The sequence below is a fragment of the Hyperolius riggenbachi genome, chromosome 7, assembly GCF_040937935.1.
Source record: "Hyperolius riggenbachi isolate aHypRig1 chromosome 7, aHypRig1.pri, whole genome shotgun sequence".
NCBI lineage: Eukaryota > Metazoa > Chordata > Amphibia > Anura > Hyperoliidae > Hyperolius > Hyperolius riggenbachi.
This window is the reverse complement of record NC_090652.1, coordinates 213,651,610-213,675,022: the sequence shown is the minus strand read 5'-3', so window position 1 is coordinate 213,675,022 and position 23,413 is coordinate 213,651,610. Positions and strand designations below refer to the sequence as shown.

The 23,413-nt window shown below is 39.4% G+C and overlaps 1 protein-coding gene across 4 annotated transcripts in view; it reads left to right on the top strand.

The window, feature by feature from the left end:
- Positions 1-21,431, top strand: part of HYCC2 (hyccin PI4KA lipid kinase complex subunit 2) — a 131,462-nt gene extending 110,031 nt beyond the window's left edge. For all 4 annotated transcript variants that reach the window (XM_068245143.1, XM_068245146.1, XM_068245144.1 and 1 more), the window contains one exon: positions 13,556-21,431. In XM_068245143.1, the coding sequence (XP_068101244.1) occupies positions 13,556-14,154 (599 nt within the window). In that variant the 3' untranslated portion in view covers positions 14,155-21,431. The remainder of the gene's footprint in view (positions 1-13,555) is intronic.
- Positions 21,432-23,413: the final 1,982 nt, after the last annotated feature.

Here is a 23,413-nt window from a genome sequence, read left to right as displayed (position 1 = left end):
TATGTCTCACATTTAGTTGTGAACCGAGGCCTGAAAACCAATCCTCATCACCCCTTGTGTATAGCCGTGCCTTCAGAACTATTCACAGCACTAGTACAAAAGGGTTCAGAGCAGGATTTTGAGAGGAACCGTTTTGAATGTCTGCATGTAGCTTTGAAACTGATATGATTTTCATCAGAATCTTATTCTTGAATTTTTAAGCATTTTTGCATTCATACTTTTACTAATATTACCCATGTGTACAGCACATTGTTCAGGCAGTACTTTAGTTTTTGACATAAAGAGCAAAGGTCTGTAGTTTTTAACTTAAAGAGAATCTGTGCTGTCCAATTTGTACAATAAAAAAACATACCAATCGAGTCACTGTGATCTCCTGGATCCCTCTTTGCCGGTTCCCACAGCGATCCTGGCTTTTAATTGCCAGTTTTAGGAAGTATTTACAAACAAAAAACATGGGCGCTAACCAGGAAGTGGTGTGTGTGTGTGTGTGTGTGTGTGTGTGTGTGTGTGTGTGTGTGTGTGTGTACACATATACACACATATGTGTGTATGTATAATATATGTATATATCATGTTACAGTATACTACAAGTTTTTATTACATGGTGAATTATCTGCACTCCAGTCTGGGATTCTCACAGTTTCTCAGCATGTGACAGGCAGCTCTCTCCCCCCTCAGCCTCACAAACTGCATCACACAGACAAGCTGAATCTGAGAGCAGAGAGTGAGGAGTAAACAAAGCACACAGAGCCTGCAGGGGGCGTGCATAACTTGTATTCATTACAACAGAGACAGCCCATTCCTCCCTGGGTTGACAAAGAAAAGATTAGATATATTATAGAGACAGTGCAACTAGAAAAAGCTGCAGTAATCCAGACCACATTAGAACAGGTATAGGAACGTATAGGATAGAGAAATAAGGCTGAAAATGTTGTTACAGAGTCTCTTTAAAGAACAGAGTTTGATCGATAGAAACTTCTGATAACCTTTACTTTTGGACATAATTTTCTTTATTATTCTTACATTGAAGCTAAAACAAGATTTAGAAGTAATGTATCTGGAAAACTGGAGGGTTTATAAGGATTCAGTCTTTTTTCCTACAAACAATCATATCAACACTATTGTTAGTCACGTCAATAAGTGTACCTCATGTAATGAGTTCCCTGTTTTAACATGTGAATGTTTCATTTTATCTTAATTCCGACAATACTTAAAGATACAGGTTACGGTATGTGGAAAATTGCTATTAAAAATGGACTTTACAGTCATTTAAACAACAGCAACAAAAAATCTAACATCCATGGAATTTTCCTTATGTGAAAAATTGCCTGTGATATCTGTAATAGCCTCCTGTAGCAGAAAGCAAGTAGTAGTTAGTTGCATACTAATATCAGACACTGACTGGGAAACCGTTCTTTTTCACTCCTCCATACAGATTTCATACATGCATACCCGTTTAAAATTGCCCCGCAGCATCTTGTTTGGATTTAGATACAGGCATTGACTAGCCCATTTCAGAGAGGTTTTTTCGTTCTCGGTCATAAGCTGAAATGTATGTATATGGTCATTGTGATGTTGCAGGGTGCCCTTTAAAGGGAACCTAAACTGAGAAGGATATGGATTTTTTTCTATTAAAATAATACCAGTTGCCTGACTCCTACTGATCCTGTGTCTCTAATAAGTTTAGCCACAGCCCCTGAACAAGCATGCAGATCAGATGCTCTGACTGAAGTCAGACTGGATTAGCTGCATGCCTGCTTCAGGTGTGAGATCCAGATACTACTGCAGCAAATTGGTCAGCAGGAGAGTCAGGCAACTGGTATTGTTTAAAAGGACACATCCATATCCCTCTCAGTTTAGGTTCCCTTTAACACATAGCTGAAGAATTGTTCTGTCTGAATGGAGCACATGGGCATGTACCTTGCCCAATCACATGCCTGCGTGCATTCTTTGTGCCATCCCCAATTTTTTGTTATCATCTTTGGAGAGATTGATAGAAGCTTGTCAAATATATGAAACAAAAAGAGGTGTGATCAAGAGGTGTGAGCAATAGTACACTCAAAACATGCATTGCAGCATAAATCCACCCCCCCCCCCCCCCCCCGTCTGCAGCAGCCATGCTCCCAACTGTGTTCCTTCATTGTATTCCTGGCTCCGAGAGTGCATGAGAGGACAGACTTAGAATGCCAAAAACTGAGGTCCACCCGTGCATGGCTCCTGGGCAATTTGCGCAGATTATGGGCACAGAGCTATTACCCGGAAGTAGTTCCGTGGTTGTGGCATTCTTTGAAGAAAATTAAGTTTTCAAATAAAATTAAAAAAAATGAAAGGAGTAGCATAGAGTGATGACATTGGTCTAGATGGAATGCAGAGGGGTTGCTGCTTCTTTAGTCTCTTGGGACTCACAGGTTTGCTTGAAGTTGAGCGTTAATCTGCTGAAAGATGATTCTCAAGCATCTTTTTATTATACTTGAGCATCTTTTTGTACTATATCATCATAGTGATTTCTGTGCTTGAAGGTAGTCCATGCGCAGATAAAGAAAATAATCCTCTAACTTTATTCTTGCCCAGGTGTTCTTTCTGCACAGCAATGATTTCCTCCCTAACACTTCTCCTATATATATAATATATGTCGTTTCATTCTGTTGATAAACTCATGCACTTATATTGACACACTGGCCCATATGCAATTCACCTTTTCTCTTGAGTTTTCTCCAAGTTGATAATTTTACACCTTGTTAATAAAATGCTTTTTAAGCCACCAGGAAGTAAGAAAATACACTGAATACTTTTGACAGTACTTTTCCGCCTACTTTTGATATTTATTCAATTGCAAAGTACTGAAAAGTTATTTTAAACAGAAGATTCAAAATTATCTCCTAGAAGAAAACTTAGATGAAAACGTGAATTGCATTTGGCCCCAGTAGTGATGAGAGGTACCTGTAGGTCACATGAAGACATTTGGGGTTCTGAGAGGCTCCCTTAAATATGTGCTTTTTATTTCTCAGCAGAAACTTGCTGGGATGATCTGGGCATGTTAACAGTTTGAAACTTTTACCATTTGTAAATGACAGTATACTTTAAATAAAGCAGCCTTACAATAAATCTATTTTGGGTGATTCGTGCATCTCTAGTATTTTACTACCTTGACATTACTTCTAGCTTCTGCTTTATTATTTATCTTTACTTCAGAACTTTGTGGTCCAGAACTCTTTGTGCTTTTTTTTTGCCCACAGCCCATTAGGGTTAAAGGTCCTCTACAGTATCGCAAAGAAATGTAAAGTAAATGTGAAGACATGCATATCAGACATATATTTCTCTAAAATGCACTATGCATGATTTTTCCTTATGTCACTGTCACTTACAGTAGGTAGTAAAAATCTAGTTTTGGACTAGTCTATCTAGGCCTGAACAATTTTAGGAAAAGATTGAATTGCATGATTTCTGTCAGAAACTGCGATTTCAGTTCATGATTTTTGATACACAACAATGGTGAGTATGAGTGCCCCCAGTGTAGGTAGCCAAGTACAGGTGCCCCCAGTATAGTTTAGCCAGCTTTAGGTGCCCCAGTAAAGGTTCGCTAGCTATAGGTGCCCCAGTATAGGTAAGCCAAGCTGTAGGTGCCCCAGTGCAGGTTAGCCAGTATAGGTGTCGCATTACAGGATAGATAGTCTCCCCCTCACCGCTGCTTGTACCTGCTCTGCTCCCAGCCCCCTTCTCCAGAAGGTCACAATCCCCCTTGCCGCTTTGCCATGCAGTAAGCTGCTGTGAAGAGGGATCAGGACTTTCTGGAGGAAGGGGCCGGGAGCAGTGCAGGTACCAGCGGTGGTGCAGAAAAACGCAGCTTTGACAGTCTCAAGATCGTCTTGCCGCTAATCGCGATTTCGGTTTAAAAAACGAAAATCGTTCAGCCCGAAGTCTATCTCCTTATGGGGGTTTCTCAGTACTTCTTTTATTCTTTACAAAGGTGAAAAGCTAAACAAAGATGCTGGTCAGTCTCCCTACATGTTTGCATACTATTTTGGCTGTTGGCTGTAATTTATAGTGCGTTTTACAAATTAACATCTTGTAAGTGTGTGTATTTAAAATGATACATTTTTTTCATGATAGAGGTCCTTTAATATTTACATAAAACTTATGTCTTCTTTGAAATGTTAGGACTAAAAGATGCAATTTCAGCATCATAAAAGGACAAGACAAATATAATATAATATTCAAGAAAATACACCAGGGAGATGTTAGGAAACAGATAAATGTCTATTGAGTAATGAAATATAGAAGACAAGAAATATAAGTAACAACAAAGTTACCAAAATCACAAGAAAAGTTGTTTAGGTGATACCTTTAATGACTAACTGTACAAGATTTCTCTGCAAGCGCTCAAAACTTTAAGTTTCTTTTTGAAGTCGAGATCTTTGCACAAAGTATAGAGCTGCAAGCAGTGTGAGGTTTTTTTCTAGCCTTCCTTGTGGCACTGAGGGAAGAGGTGGGTAGGGTCAACTCTCCATTCACAAAAAATACTGGCTATTACTCCCTTGTAGCTTTTCCTTGATTACCTTCTATGGACAATGATTGGATAGAATTAGGCTCATAGCCCAGTCAAGCAATATCTGATTTTCACCAAGGAAGTCAGCTTGGCAAACAAATAGCCAGTTAATAAAACAATGAATAATGCAAAGATAGTTCATTTGCAGTACACAACACTTTGTACTTTGAAAATTATGAAATATTCGGCATATACGGTACTTTAAAAAAAAAAAAGCCTGAACTTTAATTTTAAACATGCATGACAGGTTTCTGATGTTTATTACAATTCTAATATGAATTTATATTGGTGAAGTATTGCTGAAAGTGTATCTGGCTATATCACAAAATACAGTTATCTGTATAATACTATGCAGATAGACAGACATAAATTGTTCTGTCTACAACACTTGATGTGCTTGGAGAAGCAGGCTGAAACAGATCATTTGTTCCAGTTACATAATTATTGTGCTTGCAGCAAAAATCTAGAATTAATGAGGTCATCCTAGGAAAACAGTGTCTAAACTGATGAGCCATGCATCGAGTTACTGTCTCAGTCAGCCCATTTTAAATGGATTTAACATGGAAGTAAACATGCCGTGTTGTGACACTTTGTTTATAGAGAATATTCCACATATGTCTGATTTGGCAGGGAATTAGTAGGCTAACAGAACTGTAAATCTAACATAAAAAGAAAGCGATCTTATGAAGGTATACAGTAGTGTTAGTAAAATATATGCTGTAATCAAACATGAACATTTTGGGGTGAATTGTTTCATTACACGTTGAGTATAGCAAAGAAATTACCTAAAGGGTACCTGAAGTGACATGAGATAAAAATTATGCACAGTCCCAATCCTACTTAGAACTAGACTGCGTACCATTTTTCTTTTTCTCCCTGTAGAAGGTGAAGAATCCAGGTCAGTAAATCGGATATTCTCTGCAGTTGGACTGTATTTTGACTTAAAGAGACACTGAAGCGGAAAAAAATTGATGATTTGTATGTGTAGTACAGCTAAGAAATAAATCATTAAGAGCAAAGACATAAGTCTATTGTTTCCAGTACAGGAAGAGTTAAGTAACTGCAGTTGTTATCTATGCAAAAGAGCCATTGAGCTCCACGACTTTCAAAGTCGCAGAGAACCTTGTCTTCTGAAGCTTGTTATCTCAACTGTCAAGCATTGTATCTTCTTTTTCTCAGCAGAGGACAGGTCAAAAGTTCGCTAGCCTGCTCTGTAAAATCATTTAGCATGCTGAGTAGTGTGTAAACTGCAAATATTAGAGAATGATGCAATGCTATAAAAACAACTACCGTATATGACTGAAAATAAAAATATGAGAATATATTTTTTGCTACTAATGTTCTAGTAATTATCCGTACTACACATAAAATTCATTATATCGTAATTTTTTTGCCGCTTCAGTGTCTCTTTAAGGCTAACTCTCACTGACATGGATTTATACATTTTGTTTGCACAGCAGTAGTTCTGTCCATGAGAAGTTCATCTGTCCCACTGTCAAGTATTTTTTTAAATCGGCAGCACTGCCTAAGTGTTTCACTGTTCCTACTCACTTGTGTAAATTATTGACAGTGTAGCTGCCCAAGTAGAGATATCCCTGTAGTGTCTGAAACAGCTGGTAGATATTACCCAGAAGCATTAGCTCTGTGGGTAATGTAATTTCTTGAATTAACAAAAAGTAAGACTGAAGCTACTGTAAAACATTTTGCAGCTCTGGCCAGCATAGTGAGATGGTTTTGTGTACTGTTGAGAATGTGTAGAACTTGTTACAGTAATCAATGGGGAAGATGCTCCAAAACACTTACAAATACATAATCGCAAACACCAAATGATTGATGGTCTGTTTATTGGAAGCTAATGCCCATACTGCATCCATATGAACTCTTCGCCTGATTACATAAACCAGCTGGCTGTTGATCCCAGCAGATCCTGTTCTTAACATTTATTTCATGTTGTGAAAGTGCAGAGTGTAGGCAGGACTTCACCCTATGATGTCAATCTTCCATCCTTCGCACCAAAGCATGATTATGTGAAGAAGTAACTGGTTCACTTTAATGTGACGTTGTGTTGTCCACTAAATATCCTTCTGTCACCCATTTTTCATTGTGTCTGCCTCACACACAAATCCTGAGATTAAAGTATTCTTATATTCTGAAAAGTCTGAGGCTCCTTAAAGGAAACATCAGGAAAAAAACGTAAAATGAGCTTTACTCACCCGGGGCTTTCTCCAGCCCCTTGCAGCCACCTGTCCCACGCTGATCGCTCCACTCTCTGCCGCCGTCCCGAGTTCCCTGCACGCCATTCAGGCCAACCTCGAGGTTGTCCTTACTGCGGCTGCGTGAAGCGCCGCTGTCAATCATGGCCACGTTGTCCACGGCATACTACACAGGTGAGGCCTGAACAGTGTGCGGAGAGCGGAGCGATCAGCGTGGGACAGTCGGCTGCAAGGGGCTAAAGAAAGCCCCAGGTGAGTAAAGCTGATTTTACGTTTTTTTCTCCTGATGTTGACTTTAAAGCTGTATCGTCGCCATAAAAATCAAATTTCAACGGCAACTGGTCTGAGTGTATTAAGTGATAAAGATGGTAATCCTGCATACAAGACTTGCAAAACTTTTTCTGCTGTTATGGTTTGGAGTTATCACATACTTTAGAAGCACTGGCCCTTTAATAGCCATTGCCATTCAGTTGCATGCTGGGGGTTCTTTTTATCTATAATATATTCCTCCTCTTCCCTTTATTTCCCTGCCTAGCTGCTTATCAGAAACACCCTCTGATCACTTGTGTTTACAAGCAAGGCTGAGGTGACTCAGCGATTGGAGGAGTAAACAAAAAAAAATAACAGTGCAGTTCCTAGTATACACCTCAGTGGGAGTGTCTGAAAACTCTGGGAGGAGGGCAGCTAATGAATACACAATGAGCAAGAGAAGGGAGGGAGGAAAACAAGAGTCAGGGAGGAAATGTCAGCATTAGCTTGGGAAAATGGCCGCTGCCTAGAATAGGATTTTCTGCTTTTCCTTTTATAAAATTCACAGGAATAATTACGTGGATAGCACAATACATCTGTTATGTAAGTAGAAGTAGTATTTATCTACTTATATATGTGTTTTTTTTATTTCTAGGTTAGCATGAGTGTCGCTTGTTCTTTAAAGGGATACTGTAGGGGGGTCAGGGGAAAATGAGTTGAACTTACCTGGGGCTTCTAACGGTCCCCCGCAGACATCCTGTGTTGGCGCAGCCACTCACCGATGCTCTGGCCCCGCCTCCGGTTCACTTCTGGAATTTCAGACTTTAATCGGGACAACTTGGCAAATAAAACGTGTTTGTTTTATCCACAGGAGAATGTTTAATTTTTGAAATTGATTGTAAATTGAGGTGAATTAACCACTACCTCCTTAACCATTAACCAATTTTTATATCTTAAGCCCCATCGACATGATACGATTCTTTGTGCGATTTGATTACGATTCTATTTATGATCCGATTAAATCCGACATGTCCGATTTGGGATTCGATTCGCCATTGCAAAACAAGGGGAAATCTAATTGAATCGAATGGAATCCCGATCGGATATGTCGGATTTAATTGGATCATAAATAGAATCGTAATCGAATCGCACAAAGAATCGTATCGTGTAGATGGGGCTTTATACTTGTTGTCGCCGCTGTTACACTACTAGTTTTGCTGCAACAGCTAATGGCTTTCTAAAATTCTTGGAGACACTTCGCCTTCTGTTGCAGAGCAACTAATGGCTGTCAACATTTTTAAGAAGCAAAACTGTTGTTGGCAACAGTTGCTATTAATATAAGTCTATTGTTGACTAAATGCGGCAGCTTTAGAGATGTGTCACAGTGACATGTCCCAGCTTCCAAAGACACCTTGCAGCAACAAAGTAATCCATATGTTTTCACCTTAATAAGAAGTATATGGCTAAAACAGAAAACTTCACTAGTGCAGATTCTTCACTCAAATCAGCAGAATCAGAGGGATCTAATAAGGAAGATGCATTACTCTGCTGTAAAAAAGAAATGCATTGAGATAGTGGGTGGAAGGAAACTGATGTACAAGAATTAACTTATATGTTCAGGAAAGTTATAGCTTAGCCACTATGGATGTATGGCACTAATGAGGTCAATGTACATTTTCCCCTTACCAGTCACAAAGCTGGCAGTTGGGGGTGGGGTAAGCTTACCAGAACGTTGCATGAGGCTAATCAAATTTACAGTGCAAATGATCTTGATTAATTTAGCCAGTCAGATAATTATTCACACTCAGAATATGGTTAGCAAAGTTCAAAGTTCTGGTTCAGCCAACTCTTATTCCAGTTTATATACAGTAGCTGGATAGTGTAATGGTTAAGGGCTCTGCCTCTGACAAAGGAGACCTGGGTTCAAATCTTGGCCTTTCCTATTCAGTAAGGAGTTCTTATGCAAGATTCCCTGACACTGCTACTGCCTACTGAGTGCGTGCTAGTGGCTGCCTTGCAAGCGCTTCGAGTCCTACAGGAGGAAAGCGATATACAAATACTGGAATTATTATTATTATTATTATATACCAAGAGATAAAAAAAAAATCTACAGGAAAGGTACATTCTAAGATTACCTATAAATAACATATTAAAGAAACCAGATAATTGAATATTTCCAATAACAGGTTCTGAACCATCTCTCTGCAAAGGAAAGACAAATGCAGTCCTGTCAAATCACGTAGCCCACCCAGAGAAGAAGAATGCTGGACAGGTTGCTTCTTGCACTCCCCAGACCCATAAAATAGCCAGCTATATTGTAATCATATCACAGTTGCTGTAAAGAAGATGTTAAACTCAGCAGATTGGAATCAGACACCATGGCAAAAATATCTACCTTTAATGTATGGGCTGATGGCATTGCTGCCTGATATGAGCATTCTTCAACCCACTATCACAGAATGTGTGTGTGTGTGTGTGTGAAACTAGGCGGTACTTTGTACAGGATAGAAACCGGCAAAAGGCTCAGTACAAAACTGTACACAACTGTACACGCGCCTCCTCAATCTGAATAGCTTTATGAACACTACTCATTACTCACTCTTACATGACCCAAATTACCTCTGGTGAGCCTTACTCTGGTGGCACTACTCTGGGAAAAGAGAGCTCCCCGGACATAAGCTGAATGGGAAATTAGTAATTGGACTCAGCTCCATCTAGACTTGAAGCAGACCTGAACTCAAAACATCTCTGCTCTAAAAGATAAGCAACAGCATAATATCCTAATTATAAAAAAAATATTTTGTTACAGCTGGTACAAATCCTGCAATAAATAGGCAGTGTGTCTACTTCCTGCTTTCATGGAAGCAGACATAGGGTTAACATCCTGTGTTTACAAATTAGCTGCTCTGTTGTTGCAGCTAGCTGATACAGCTGAGATATCAAATTACAACTTGTGATTAGTCACAGTTGTGGGGGAATTAGATAGGTAAACTCTCTACATAGATACAGGGTGCATTTCTCTAGGTTTTCATTCTTTCCTGTGCAGGTGTTCAGGTACACTTTAACTCTATATCGACAAATTGCATTAACTGATATGTGTACGTGAAGAAGCCAAGTAACAATCTCCTTGAAGCACTTCAGAGCCATGCACATGCAGCCAGGTTTGCGTGACAAGAATCTTTGAATGAGATGTAGTAGACCAGGGACTTGAAGTATCATTTCAAAAGTGTTACCATGTTTTGGTCCACAAGTTTTTCATGTCTTTGAAATGGTTACCTGCACACACAAATGAGCCTTCACAATGGCCTCAATTCACTAAACTTATCTCCTGTCTTTAATAACTCTTCTAGAGTTGTTACCATGGTGATAAGACATGTAGTATTCGGGAAACATTTTACCTCAGGCAAGCCTAAAGTTAACTCTTCTGTCTTTAAATTAACTCTCCAATACTTAAAATAACTCCAGAGTTAAAGACAGGCTGTTAATTAGCTGCATGTGAAAATAACTACAGAGGAGGTAAATTAACTACAGAGGAGGTAAATTAACTACAGAGGAGGTAAATTAACCATTTACTGACATCCTAACGTATTAAAACGTCATGCTTACCGCTATTAACAGCAACATGACGTTTTAATACGTCCCGCGTTCCCGCCGCTGCTACCGCCGTGTGTCCGCCGCTACCGCCGCTTTTTCCGTCGGGCTTCTGTGCTGGGTGATTGGGGAAGAGGACCGAACGGTCCTCTACCCAATCGCAGTGCCTGGAGTGAATGGACGTGACCGCGAACAGCGGCTACGTCCATTCACAATAACAGGAAATGTAACAATTAAATAAAGTGAAGGAAAAAAAAAAAAAAGTGAACATTTCCTATGAGTGTTCACTAGCGCCATCTTGTGGCCAAAAAGTACATTACACCTACAAAATACATTCATTTTCAAGTACATACAGATCTTAATAAAATTACACTTCCAACCCCCCCCCCCCCCCCCCCAAAAAAAATAACACTTGTAAAAAAAAAATCAGCTAAAAAAAATAAATAAATAGTTGTCTTAGGGACTCAGCTTTGTTAATTTATATTTTATGGGGGGAAATTAATTTTAATTTATTACATAGGGGCTTGTAATTATGGCCAGAATAAAAAAAAAACAACAGAAAAATAACACATATTTCAAAATAATATACTGTCGCCATACATTGTGATAGGGACATCATTTAAACTGTTTAATAATCGGGACAACTTGGCAAATAAAACGTGTTTGTTTTATCCACAGGAGAATGTTTAATTTTTGAAATCGGGAAAGGGGAGAATCTGAGCCAGGAATTCAGTGCGCTGGGTGCCTCTATCCTTTAGCTGTCGCAGAGTCATGTTGTCATCACTAGAGACCTGTTATAGCTGCAGTGTGAGCTGTGTGATGTTACCATTAGACTTTGGACACTGTGCTGTTTAAGGATGGAGGATGATGGTTTTTAAGTTGGTGTTCTACTGTTTGTACCAGGTAGCCATTGCTCAGTTGATGGAATAAAAGGAATGTAGACTTTGTACTATACATTATTAATGTGAAAGGAAGCCGTACTGTAAAGATACAGAGACGGAGACAGTGATTTATGTCTGTTGTGATAGTAATTCTGTATATTCGAGTGCCTACTTTTTCAACTGTAAATATTTAATGATTGAAAATGAATACACTATTGCAGAGTTTCTTAGATTATTGCCCCCTACCTAGGAGTGTTTGGGGGGATGCCAAGTTTGTACTTCGCTTATACTGGCAATGCTTTCAAACATAAATGGTGCACTTTTATACCAATTGCAGAATTGCTGTTTCCTCTGTGCTACCTGAAGAGGTCTCAAATTCAGGATTGCTGTTGCATGTTTGATTAGTTCCTGGATCTGCATGGAATGTTTACTAGCATTTTCTGGCTGTTCAGTATGCATGCCTATGCTAATATGTTGTGCCCGTGCTTCCAAATAAGGATTTATATCCAGGCTGAACTGACTTTGGTAGGGAACTAACAGGTAGGTGATGTCTCTACCTAATGTGTGCATTACTTTATACAAACAAAATGTGCTGAAAATCTAATTTGGCTCTTTGTTTTCGCTAACACTTTAAACTTTCCTGGAATTTACTAAAACAGGTGTCTGCTTTCCCCACCTACCATAAAGTAGGAGAAATGGGCCCATATGCAATTCTTTTTTCTTCTAGTATATCATTTTTCATCTTCTATTGAAAATAACTTTACTTTGCAATGAAAAAAGTACTAAAAAGTAGGTGAAAAAGTACTGTAAAAATTTAAGTATTTTCTTATTTGTAAATGGTTTAAAAAGCATTTTATTTTATATCACCTAGGAGAAAACTCAGGGGAAAAAGTGAATTGCATATGGGCCAGGGACACTTCATATTTTAAAGAGTTTTGAGGATATTGTTAACTGTAAAGGTCACATAGCAATGTCAATACAGAAAGGATCACCAAGGTCCTCTTCACCCATTTGCAGTGCCATTTGGAAGGGGGCGTGGGGTCGCCAAGCTGTTCACTGCAATGTATTGTGGGTGTAAGCATGTTCAGAATGTTATTACAGCTTCCCTCCTGTAATGGTTTATGGAGTGGGGTGGGTGCCAGAGGGAACCAGTTGGGCCACGCTAGAAGATGGCTGATCCAGCTGTTAAGCAACCTGCTCTTGTAACAAGAATAAAAAAAATACTTAGCGGCTAATTTTAAACATTAAAGTCCTGTATATCTACTTTGTGTGGGATGTGTGAACCTGCTTTTGTATATTCTTGGAATTCTTTATTCATTTTACATTAAAAAGACCCACACCCAAAAAGTTAAATTTTGCTTTGAGTATAGGTTAATGCTGTAGACTGTGGTTGGATGATCCAGCCTTGAGGTTTTTCTGTAGTTTTCCTGACTACAAACTCTACCACCTTTAGATTTTTATGCAGTTGCCCCATTGACATCTGCAGGTAATGCTTTGGCAAAGTTACCGACAGCAACCGCATGTGGAACAGAAAATAGTTCACAAGAAAGACCTTATAAAGATGCAGAATATTCCATTCAATCCTCCACATTAAATATAATATTTGGGCAACCCCATCAAGCCTCTACCAACAAAATATTGGGCAGAGGTCTCCTTTCATACTAAGGAAAAGGCAACATTTGTATTTGTCATCTTCACCTACCTCTAAAATCATTTAGAGCCTACATAGTTCACCATCATTCATTCCAAATTTCCAGTGTTTCTTTGTATCATTTAAGACATCTTTATTTTTGACAGCTTTTTCTTTGCAGTACATCTGCATTTTTAATTACCCTTAATGTCAAGACCTCTATTCCATGTAAAGATACCAGCAGAGATCCAAGTATTATAGTTATATTGAGCAAGAGGTAGCTCTGGCAGGTGCCCGGGCATTCTACACGAATTAAAGACTTTGAGAAGTCTAACCATGTATATACTTGTATTATAGGAAAAGACCAATAAACTGTTTAATGGGAGTTAGATTTGTATTTTTTTATTCAGCAGTATAATTAATTATTGTTGCTTTTATATTGTAGGACCTGAAGGCACTTTAGTCGGAGAAGACTCCATTAACTATAACGATGCAGATGAAGGTTTTTCATCGGGAGCTTCTGTTAGTAGCCAACCTGTTGGAGCCAAACAAACTACATCTTCAACACAAAGAAGTGGCTCAAGAAAAGGGGGCAGTTTACGATCTATCAAAGACAAAGAGCAAACAATTCAATCAAAACCTAGTGAAAGTCGTGAATCTACACCTAGGAAACAGCCTGTCCCCCTCCCAGCTGCAGATACATCACTTGAAGCGATAGAGTTATCACCGATGAAGAAGCACCTAAGCCTTCCAGCAGGCCCTTTGGTGCCAAAAGCAAATAGTCTAAGTCTAATCCGAACCTCCAGCACTTCATCCAGTAAATCATTTGACTATGTTAATGGTAGTCAGGCAGGTGGGAGTGGTGGGATAGATGGAGTGACAAACCTTTCCACTTGCAACACCAACCGTTTTTCAACAATAAGCCTTCAAGAGGACCGATTAGGCCAAGCAGGAGAGGGAAAAGACCTTTTATCTTCTGGTGCCCCATTGACCAAACAGTCTCGATCCCCAAGTTTCAATATGCAGTTGATCTCCCAAGTGTAGGTTTCCCTAATGTAATTTAAAAGAAAATTATATTCTTACTTAGTTATGGATGCTATACATTTCCCTGATATCATGGTGTAAATGAAGCAAGAGCAATACAAATTACTGTTCCCAAATTCCTGATCCCTTTGCTGTATACATGCAACCCTTCTTGTCCAGCCTCCCATCTTCCCTTCTTTTTCTGGGTGAAGTGCAATTTAGGAAGATCCCATTTCATCACTGTGAGTCCGCAACGATTTTCTGCTAGATGGTCAACTTCAAGGAAGATTGGAGAATGTGTTCATAGCTCGCAAATCTACATGACTTTTGTCATCTATCATACATCCCCCCCCCCCCCCCCCCTGACAAATATGAAAGGGCATTTGACCCTTGTGTTTGTGAAATTGCTTTATCGGTAACTGCAAAGTAGAGCTGTCTGTTTACTGTGACTTTGGACAATTCCATATATCATTTCCTTCAGCATCTCAATGAATATAAGCAAGAGATGTGTTCCCACAGATCCAACATATAATGGTTTTATCATTTTATAATGATGGTATTTATTACCAGTAGAGACGTTTCAGTTACTTTCCTTCAGTCTCCATCGCTCAACGTATGTGTCTTCCCTACTTCCATAACATGGGGAATTCATCTGGCCCAAAGACTAAAACTTGGATACAGATGTCTGTATGAAAATTGTCATCTTTTTAGGATGACCACTTTACCTTCTGGCTTATGCTTGCAATTGGATGTCAAGTTCAATGTCGGGTAAAAGGAGGGACTCTATAGGCTGTCTTTTCTTATGGCATACAGCCAAAGAGACCCCCAGCTGCTCCCCTAAGTTCCTTTTCCCCAGTAACTATTCAAATCAGAAACCCATTCATTGTGTTTGTTTCACTCCAGTCAGGCAGGTGAAGAGAACACATCAGAAAGTGTTATGCGTCCTCCTGGAGCTGCTGTTGTACAAAATGATATTGTGTTATCTGTTCTCATTGTAAACCGCTTGACCACACACTGCCTTTGGTATTGACCATTCATTCATTTTGTACATTGTGATAACTTCCCTAAACTTACCTGATTTTGGAAGGGTGGGGTTAGTGGGTGTTCCTTTCAGTGCAGTTTGACTCCCACAGCTTGCAAGAACCCACTAAAGCAACATTTATGTTCGAGCTTACCTTCCACGAATCTAGGTGTGAATGTATCGGGATGTTCATTGGTTGTGTGTGTGTGTGGAAACAAACATGTTCATTAGAGTACTGTGTGGTTAAAGATCTTCATTTATGTCTAGTAGCTCGGTTTTCTAGGAGCAGTTAATAGTCCGATAGTGTCCTTTGGCTTCTAGATGTTTGCAGGATTGCTGTCCTGACGGCTTACTACCACCTTCTGTCATTTGTTTTAGGCAACAGTTCTTGTTAGCTGCAGATAAGAATTACCAAGACTTGATGTTGTGCTTCTTATTGGCTATTTAATCTGATATAAGCTGTCTTCTTCCCCTAGAAAAGTAAGACTCCGTACCAATGCACACAGGTATTCCCTTTCATGCTGTGTAAAGTGATTTATTTTTTGTTCTGATATTGTTAGGAGAGAGTTTCATTTTGGTTTTTCCTCCAAATGGCAGCAGCCCATTCAAATGAAGCTTGGAGAAAATTGGCTGCTAACTGGCACCCTTATGTGGAGCTTGGAAAGGGACCAGTATACTATTTCAACAAGTGGATGTAATTATGGCTGTAGTCCTTGGGTTGCTGCCACAGAACTGGCAATAATAGAAATTAATATATTGTGCACATTGAGACAGCTGAGGCAACGATTGACTCAGCATTTAGGTAAATGTTGATTCAGCCGAGTTGACGCAGTAGCTTTCATGTTTATGTTGCTTTTTTTGCTGTATAAAATCTGTTCTACTGTTTTCTAGGAAATGTCACAATTATTTCTTTTAATATGTCCAGTGATCTAATCATTAAGGTTTGCACAATACTGTATGAGTTCTACTCGCAGTAATCACACATAGGATAGCTGTATTATTTTTTTCTAGGAGAAGGGGAAGCATGTTTAGCGTGGACAACATAGTGACCAAACTATTTGCTGTTCACTGATCTGATTGCTGTATGATTAAATCTTATTGGCTGTTATGGGTTACTGGGTGTTATCCATTAAGTTGATACTTGAACGTTATTATTAAATACATGTAATTGCTTTATGGTCCATCCACACCTATAACGTAAAAAAAATGTATGTTTAAAACAAGTGTTTGGTGTAGCTCTTAAAATACAGTCCTCACAATATGTTAGTCAAAGGTACACTTGGGCCCACTATATCCAATATAAAATGTGTATTATGTGGTAGAGCACATTTACGTAAATTTTTCCATAACTATACTAACAGAATGACAACAGTTTTCTCAGAGAGCCCTGGCCAGGAAGTCAGTGGTGTGTTGGAAGACATCACTCCTGTGTATACCACTTTGGCTCTTAATATCTTTTAATAATGTCTCAAACCATTTAACACATATTCCATACGTGTTACTGAAAGCTCACATTGCATCACATTTAATCAACTCCATTCAGCACTTAAGAATGATCACTGCTTTCTTTTTTTCCAGCAGATATCTATGCCCAGACGCTATTCTGTTTTTGAACTGTTATATTCACAACCCCCCTGTCCCTAGCAGTTTTCATAGAGTTGATAATGGTATGGGATGTTTGCCACTGTCCAGTTAATTAGATTTTTTACAGTCTGCTTAAATTGAGGACAGACAACCCTAAGTGGTCAAGTTGGATTTGAAATATTTTAGGTAACATAAGGAAACATATGATTTTCTAGGTGAATCGTCTAGGTGTATCTTGTTTGTTTGTTCCTTGGACTGCTCATTGCTAAGCATAAGGTGTTTTAACTTACCTTTGTGTCACTTAGCTTTGAAATATGTGTGACAACGTACTTTTGGCTGCTGCAACTTTTCTGTATCCCCTTTCAGTGTGCAAAGAATAGTCTTTTAAAAGATCCCAATACCATGAAATGTTAGATTGTAGGGGCAGGAGCAGCTTGAGACTGACAGGGCCAGTCGGAACTTCTCATAAATAGGGATGGGCAATGAGATGCAAATAATTTTAAGTTGATGCAGGTTTATGCAAATCTAAGCTGCTTGAAAATGAAGCAATCAAATTTTACCTCAGCAGGATCTGATTGGTTTATTTTCAGCATGCAGCATTATGGACATTTTTATGCAAATTTATATAGCTTGAAAATAAACCAATTAAATCCTGCTGAGGTACAATTCAATTGGTTCATTTTCCAGCTGCATACAAATGCATAATGCTGAATTAACTAAATTATTTGCATGCTGTTGACCATCCCTAATAATAAAGCTGTACCTTAGTATCTGCACATATAACCAGGTGTTCCAGGTTGGCTATCTCAGTGAAATACGTTTGAGCTAGTAGCATGTGTGTTTAATGTCCTATACTTGGAGGAAAGTACAGCTCCATCTTTCTGGCATACTTAATATTGTAATATATGATTCACAAATCATTGCAACCAAGTAATAATGCACTATTGCTTTGATGACTGCTGGATATAAAGGTTCTCTAACATAGAGGAATATTAGTGTTTCATGTCAGAGAAGAACCATATTTCTAAGGTCCGTAGAACTATTACCAAAGAAGATGGGTCATAATTTCTGTTTATCTTGGCTGATAATTTTATTGCAGTATTAGGTTTGTCAGAATGGGGGAGATGTATTAAAAAAAAAAAGTTCAGATCTCTACAGGTTTTGTGGTGCTGCCTTTTAACTACCACATTAAAAACGGAATACCCATGGTCTAGTCGTGCATTTATCTCCTCCATTGGGGAGAATACACATCTCTAAATACTGGTATTGAGAATAGAATGCTTGCGTCCATTTATTTTTGTATTGCAGAAGATGGAAGATATGTATATTTTTGGTATACGGTTTAAAGTTTGTGTTTTAGCTTGATTCATACAAATAGACATATTTATAAGCAAGCACAGTATTTTGGTAAGATTTTGGCCATACAACATGCCATCATGGTCCCATTAATTACTGCTTAAAACACCACAATGCAATTTCAAAAAATGTGTCCGAATTGCACTCTCTGTGCTAAATCCTAGCCTTGGTGTGGCAATGTCTGCTTTTCTATTTAATAAACATAGATGAATAGCAGCCAGTCAGAAATGGTCCTGATTTTAGTAGTTACTGTGTTCTTGTGAGGCAAAAAGGGATTTTGGGGGAGGAGACTGACCTCTTTGATATATGGACAGTGTGGGTTCATTGGTCTTCTGATAACTCATTGCTATGTACACACACCACATTTTCATCCCCTGAAAAAATCATTAGTGATCATTTAAGGTGAAAATCTGGGATGAGAACACGTAGGAGTGGACTCCTGTGTGGCAATTTGTCATGTTGCAGTGCTCTGGCACAAGCATTATCATCCTTCTGTTGCGACCCCAGCAGTGAAGAGCCTCCCACTCGACTCCCCCTTTCATGATGCAGGACAGGCTGCTCAGTAGATTGCCAAGCAGCATGCATGTACAGTGATTGTTTCTAAATTGTCACCCAAAGTGATCACTAATTATCTCATGGGTTAGATTTAGTGAGTGTGTCTACTTAGCTTTAGAGGTTTCCCTCTTTATGTGAAGACTGGTAATTATTCACAACATAAGTGAAGAGTACCGTTACTATACTGTACTATAACTGTTAAGCAAGTTGTGAACATAGAAACTATTCTGTAATGTGTTCTATTTGCCCATGGTTTGCAGATTTATTTAGTCTGTAGCCGTTTTCTTAGCCTACATGACTCTTTTTCTTTTTTGTTTGTTTTGTTGACAATCATTTAATATATGCATATGAATCAAAACCTAGAAATGTAGGGTATTTTTTGTTCAGGAGATTCAGTGCTGTAGGATGCATGTTTTTAGTTTAATTTGTTTTATATTTGTATATGAATACTTTTAATGTTTTTTTTTTTTCTTAATGTTGGCAGATTTGTGGGATTTTTTTTCAATAATTAGGAACATCAGCTTTTCAAGTAGGGCAGGGATTCAGGAATTATGAATAAAATACCTTAATGAAATAAAAGGTCACCTGATTTACATAAATACACCAAAGCATGATGCTGTGTTACCCTGAATAACAGATGTAAGCCCTGCAATATAACATAGTCTGTGACCCAGATTAGAAATGACCGATCAGACGGTTTAAATGTATGCAGCTTGGAAATAAGCCAATCGGATGCACTTCCTGTCAATCTGGATTGGCCCAATTCCAAGATGCATACAATTTGAATTAAAGAATACCTCCCATGTATTTTTAAATACAACTACATGTATTTAATGGTATCCTTAAATATTTGAATGTAGCTTCTGAGTTTGAACAGGAATCTAAATTATCAGTTTACCGGGTTAAACCTCCCTCCCATGTCACAAACCGAAGCCTCTCTGCTGTACTGATGTCTCTGGCCACCCCCACCTGTGGCACTGTGGCCCGCCCCCAGCTCAGTGGCCGCCTATCAGTCTTCAGCAGCCAAGCTGGGGGTGGGCCACAGCAACACAGGTGGGGGTGGCCATAGAGCTCAGGATTTCTTTGACAAGGCTTCAGGCAAAAACCGTCACAGCTGAAGGAAACCATAATGGCCATTTGGAGGTGTATTGCCTGTAGTAAAGTCTCTCGACCTTTGGATTCACTTATTATCAGTCTCACACAACTTTGTTGGAATTGTGACTTTCTAGCTTCGGGATTGTAAGGTAAATTTGATGCAAACATGATGAGATAGACGTGCATGTACAGTGCCGAGCACGCTAATATATGCTGCTTTCCTTTTTTTTCCCCTCTGCCTGAAAGGTTTAAAAATTAGGTATCTTATGCTGGAAAGACACGGTGCGTGTTGTACCGTGTAATAGAGCTGCTGGCTCGATTCCGGCGCGTCCCCGCGGGCGCCCAGATCGATTCCCGCTCGTCCCTGCGGGCGCTTCAGCTGTTTTTTTCTTTCGTCCTGCCCGCCGGTATCGAGTGCGGAATCGAGCCGGAAATTATCAATTGAGCCATCAGCGGCTCTATTACACGGTACAAAACGTACTGTGTATTTCCAGCATAAGTGACAGTTCCTGTCTAAGTCAAGACTGGGTCAGACTACAGTCAGACTACAGTGTAACCCTCAGTAATTACAATCATAAAACACTTTCCTAGTAGAAAATGTCTTCTAAGAGCAGGAAAGCAATAAAAAGGATCAATGGTTCATAGATTTTAGCTCTGGCATAATTCATTGAATGTGTCATTGAGCAGAAACCATGAAACAGTAAAAACTTTAAAAAGTAGATTTAAATATAAAATACAACTGTGAGATATCTAAAAAAAAAAAAAAAAAAAAAAAAAGCCATTTCTAGGAGGAAGATAGATGCAATTGTTTATCTTGTCAGTTTATTTTTACCTAGGGTATCCGTCGTTCTTCACTGCAGATCACAAACGTGGAAAAATGACATCCTGATTCCCGCTATGAGATATTTGGTGCAATTGCAAAGCCCCACATATGCATGAAGAAAGCAGCAGACGGCATGACAGAGATGCCATCAGAATCGCTTCACACTAGTGGTGAACAGATAGATGCAGTTCCAGTACTAAAAAGTGTCATTATCCTCTGTAAAGTGCAAGCATGATAAGATTCAGGTGCAGTGGAAAACGAGTCTAAAAGTAAACCTCCCACATCCTTCATTAAAGTATAGAAAGGACTGCAGTAAATAATGGCTACCAAACACCTTAGTAGTTTCCTTGTTTTACAGTCAGCAGCCACTGCTCACATGTGTAGATGAGCAAACTGTCAATCATGGCATTACTGAGAATGACTAGCCAATCAAATTTTGCTTGACAAGAAAAAGGTCCTGCCCTTTTCTCTCCCTACATTTCCCGCTGCCTTAGCAGATCATGTGACTCTCCTCAGATCTACAGCAAGCTTTTTTTGTATTTCTTTTTTGTTTCCATTTTGATTTGTTGTACAACAGTATGTGCTCGGACTAGTGAAAAACAAAGAACACAGGGACACCGGGAGCCCGATATCGCGTAGTAGCGTCACAATATTTGGACGATTGTAGAAAAAGTTATACTCACAAATGTGGGTTGCTTGTGACGGCAACCACTATCAGTGCATGTGGAGAAGTACCATCTCCACTCGGCCTTGTAGGTCACTGCTCCTAAGAAAAAACAGTGCCCTATACGTGGATAGGAACGCTACCCTTACAAGTAGGGTCAGGATAATAGATAGGTAAGAGTTGAGAGTCTTACCTATGATGAAGACTCATAGACAGGTATCTAGGTTAGTAATTTACTTAGCACTTGGACAACGCATTTCGCGACTGCATAGATTCTTCTTCAGGTCAAATTATCGTGCTATTGTGCAAAGAGGAAAATCCTGGGCGCCCAGGATTTTCCTCTTTGCACAATAGCACGATAATTTGACCTGAAGAAGGGACTGCACGGTCGCGAAACGCGTTGTCCGAGTGCTAAGTAAATTACTAACCTAGATACCTGTCTATGAGTCTTCATTACAGGTAAGACTCTAAACTCTTACCAGTGTGAACCTGAATAACTAACATATTATTGTGAAACTAAAGGGCGCCTCCGACTGTTTGAATTGCCAACAGTATGTGCTGTCAAGTTGGCATTTAATCCGCTGATATGCATGCTGTGCCTGCACAGAGAAATACAAAATGTTATGCTGGCTCCAGGGCATTCATGTATGTATCTATTAATTTCTTTTGAGACAATTTTGATATCTGTAAACCAGTAAATCAAAATCTATAAATCACTATAATTTACTATATAGTATTTCTGTAAATCAGTCTGAATTACCACTGTACCTTCAAAATGGAGAATGCTATTGGCAGCATTGGAGAAGAGATTTCAAATAAGGTACCCAGTTTTCTACTTTTGCCACAGATTGCCACCGTGAGGAGTAGTGTTAAACGGCCTCAATTAATTGCTATAGAACCCTTCTAGAGAGACGTAACAATTGTGATTGGCCATCCATAACTCCTTTCAAATGGATGGAACTGCAGATCTCTGGCATAGGGGAATTACAGTATTGGCAAACAAGTACTGATCGCTAGTAGCCAAAATATGATTGCCTTTTAGAAACATGGCATTTAAAAAGTAGTCATTGAATTTTAGAAGTTGGGGAGCAAAAATGGCTGCTTTTGTTCTCAAAATCCCCTTTCTAGTCCCTCACTCTTGGCCTTCTATATGTTCCCTAGATCAGGGCTTTTCAATCTTTTCATTAATTGTACCACTTTTATCACCTAAAAATTTAGAAGTACCACCCGTGGGCCTGCGCAGTAGAGTGGACCCGATCAGGCTCGGCTGTTTCCACCAAAATCAAAGCGGAAAGCTGCTACGGCGTATGCGGGTATGCCGACAAGGAGATCTTTGAGCGTCCTTTTGCTGGATCCCCTCTACTGTGGAGGAAGGTTGAAGCCTGTTTAGCCCCTGAGGTCCTCACTGTGTTGCCCTGCAGAATAGTTCAGACCTCAGATCCGCAGTAACCCGACTGTCACTGTCACTGTGCACCGATTGCCTGGCTGTCTCTTCACCACTGATCTGAGGTCTGAAGTATGCACAGCGGGGAGCGAACGAGGGGAGCTAAACTTTGTGGAGGCAAGATGGGATGATAAGTGGCAGACAAACCTGGTGTGTACCACCTGGCCAACAGCAAAGTACCACTGGTGGTACGCGTACCACAGGTTGAAAAGCCCTGCCCTAGATTACACTAAATACTGCTTGTCCTGAAGCTGAGACTGCATCAGCCTATAGCAGAAACCAGGCTAAGGCTATTTCCACACTGGAGCGTTGCATTTCCCCTCCTGTAAAATCAGGATCACAATGGAGGGGAAAAGTCACAATGTGCATTACATGTGCAATGCAACTCATACAGTGGCATACAGTAGAAGTATGCTTCACTGCAAGTGTAAACACGCATGTTATCCGGTACTGCACCACATGCATTGTATTCCGACTGATTCCACTGTATCACTCCAATGTGAATGTCCCATTACATTATTATCAAGTATGCTGTGTGATTATATTGTCTGACATGTAAGTGTGAAAGCAGCATCACGGAAATCCATTCATGGTGTTGCATTCAGATTGCTGAGAAAGAAAGCAGTGTTATTAGAATCACACCACTGCTTTTACCAGCTAGGAAAAAATAAAAGCATTTTGAATGTTTTTCTCCGAGCTGAAAATCTCCTGCAGTATTTCACTCACTTTCTTAAAGCT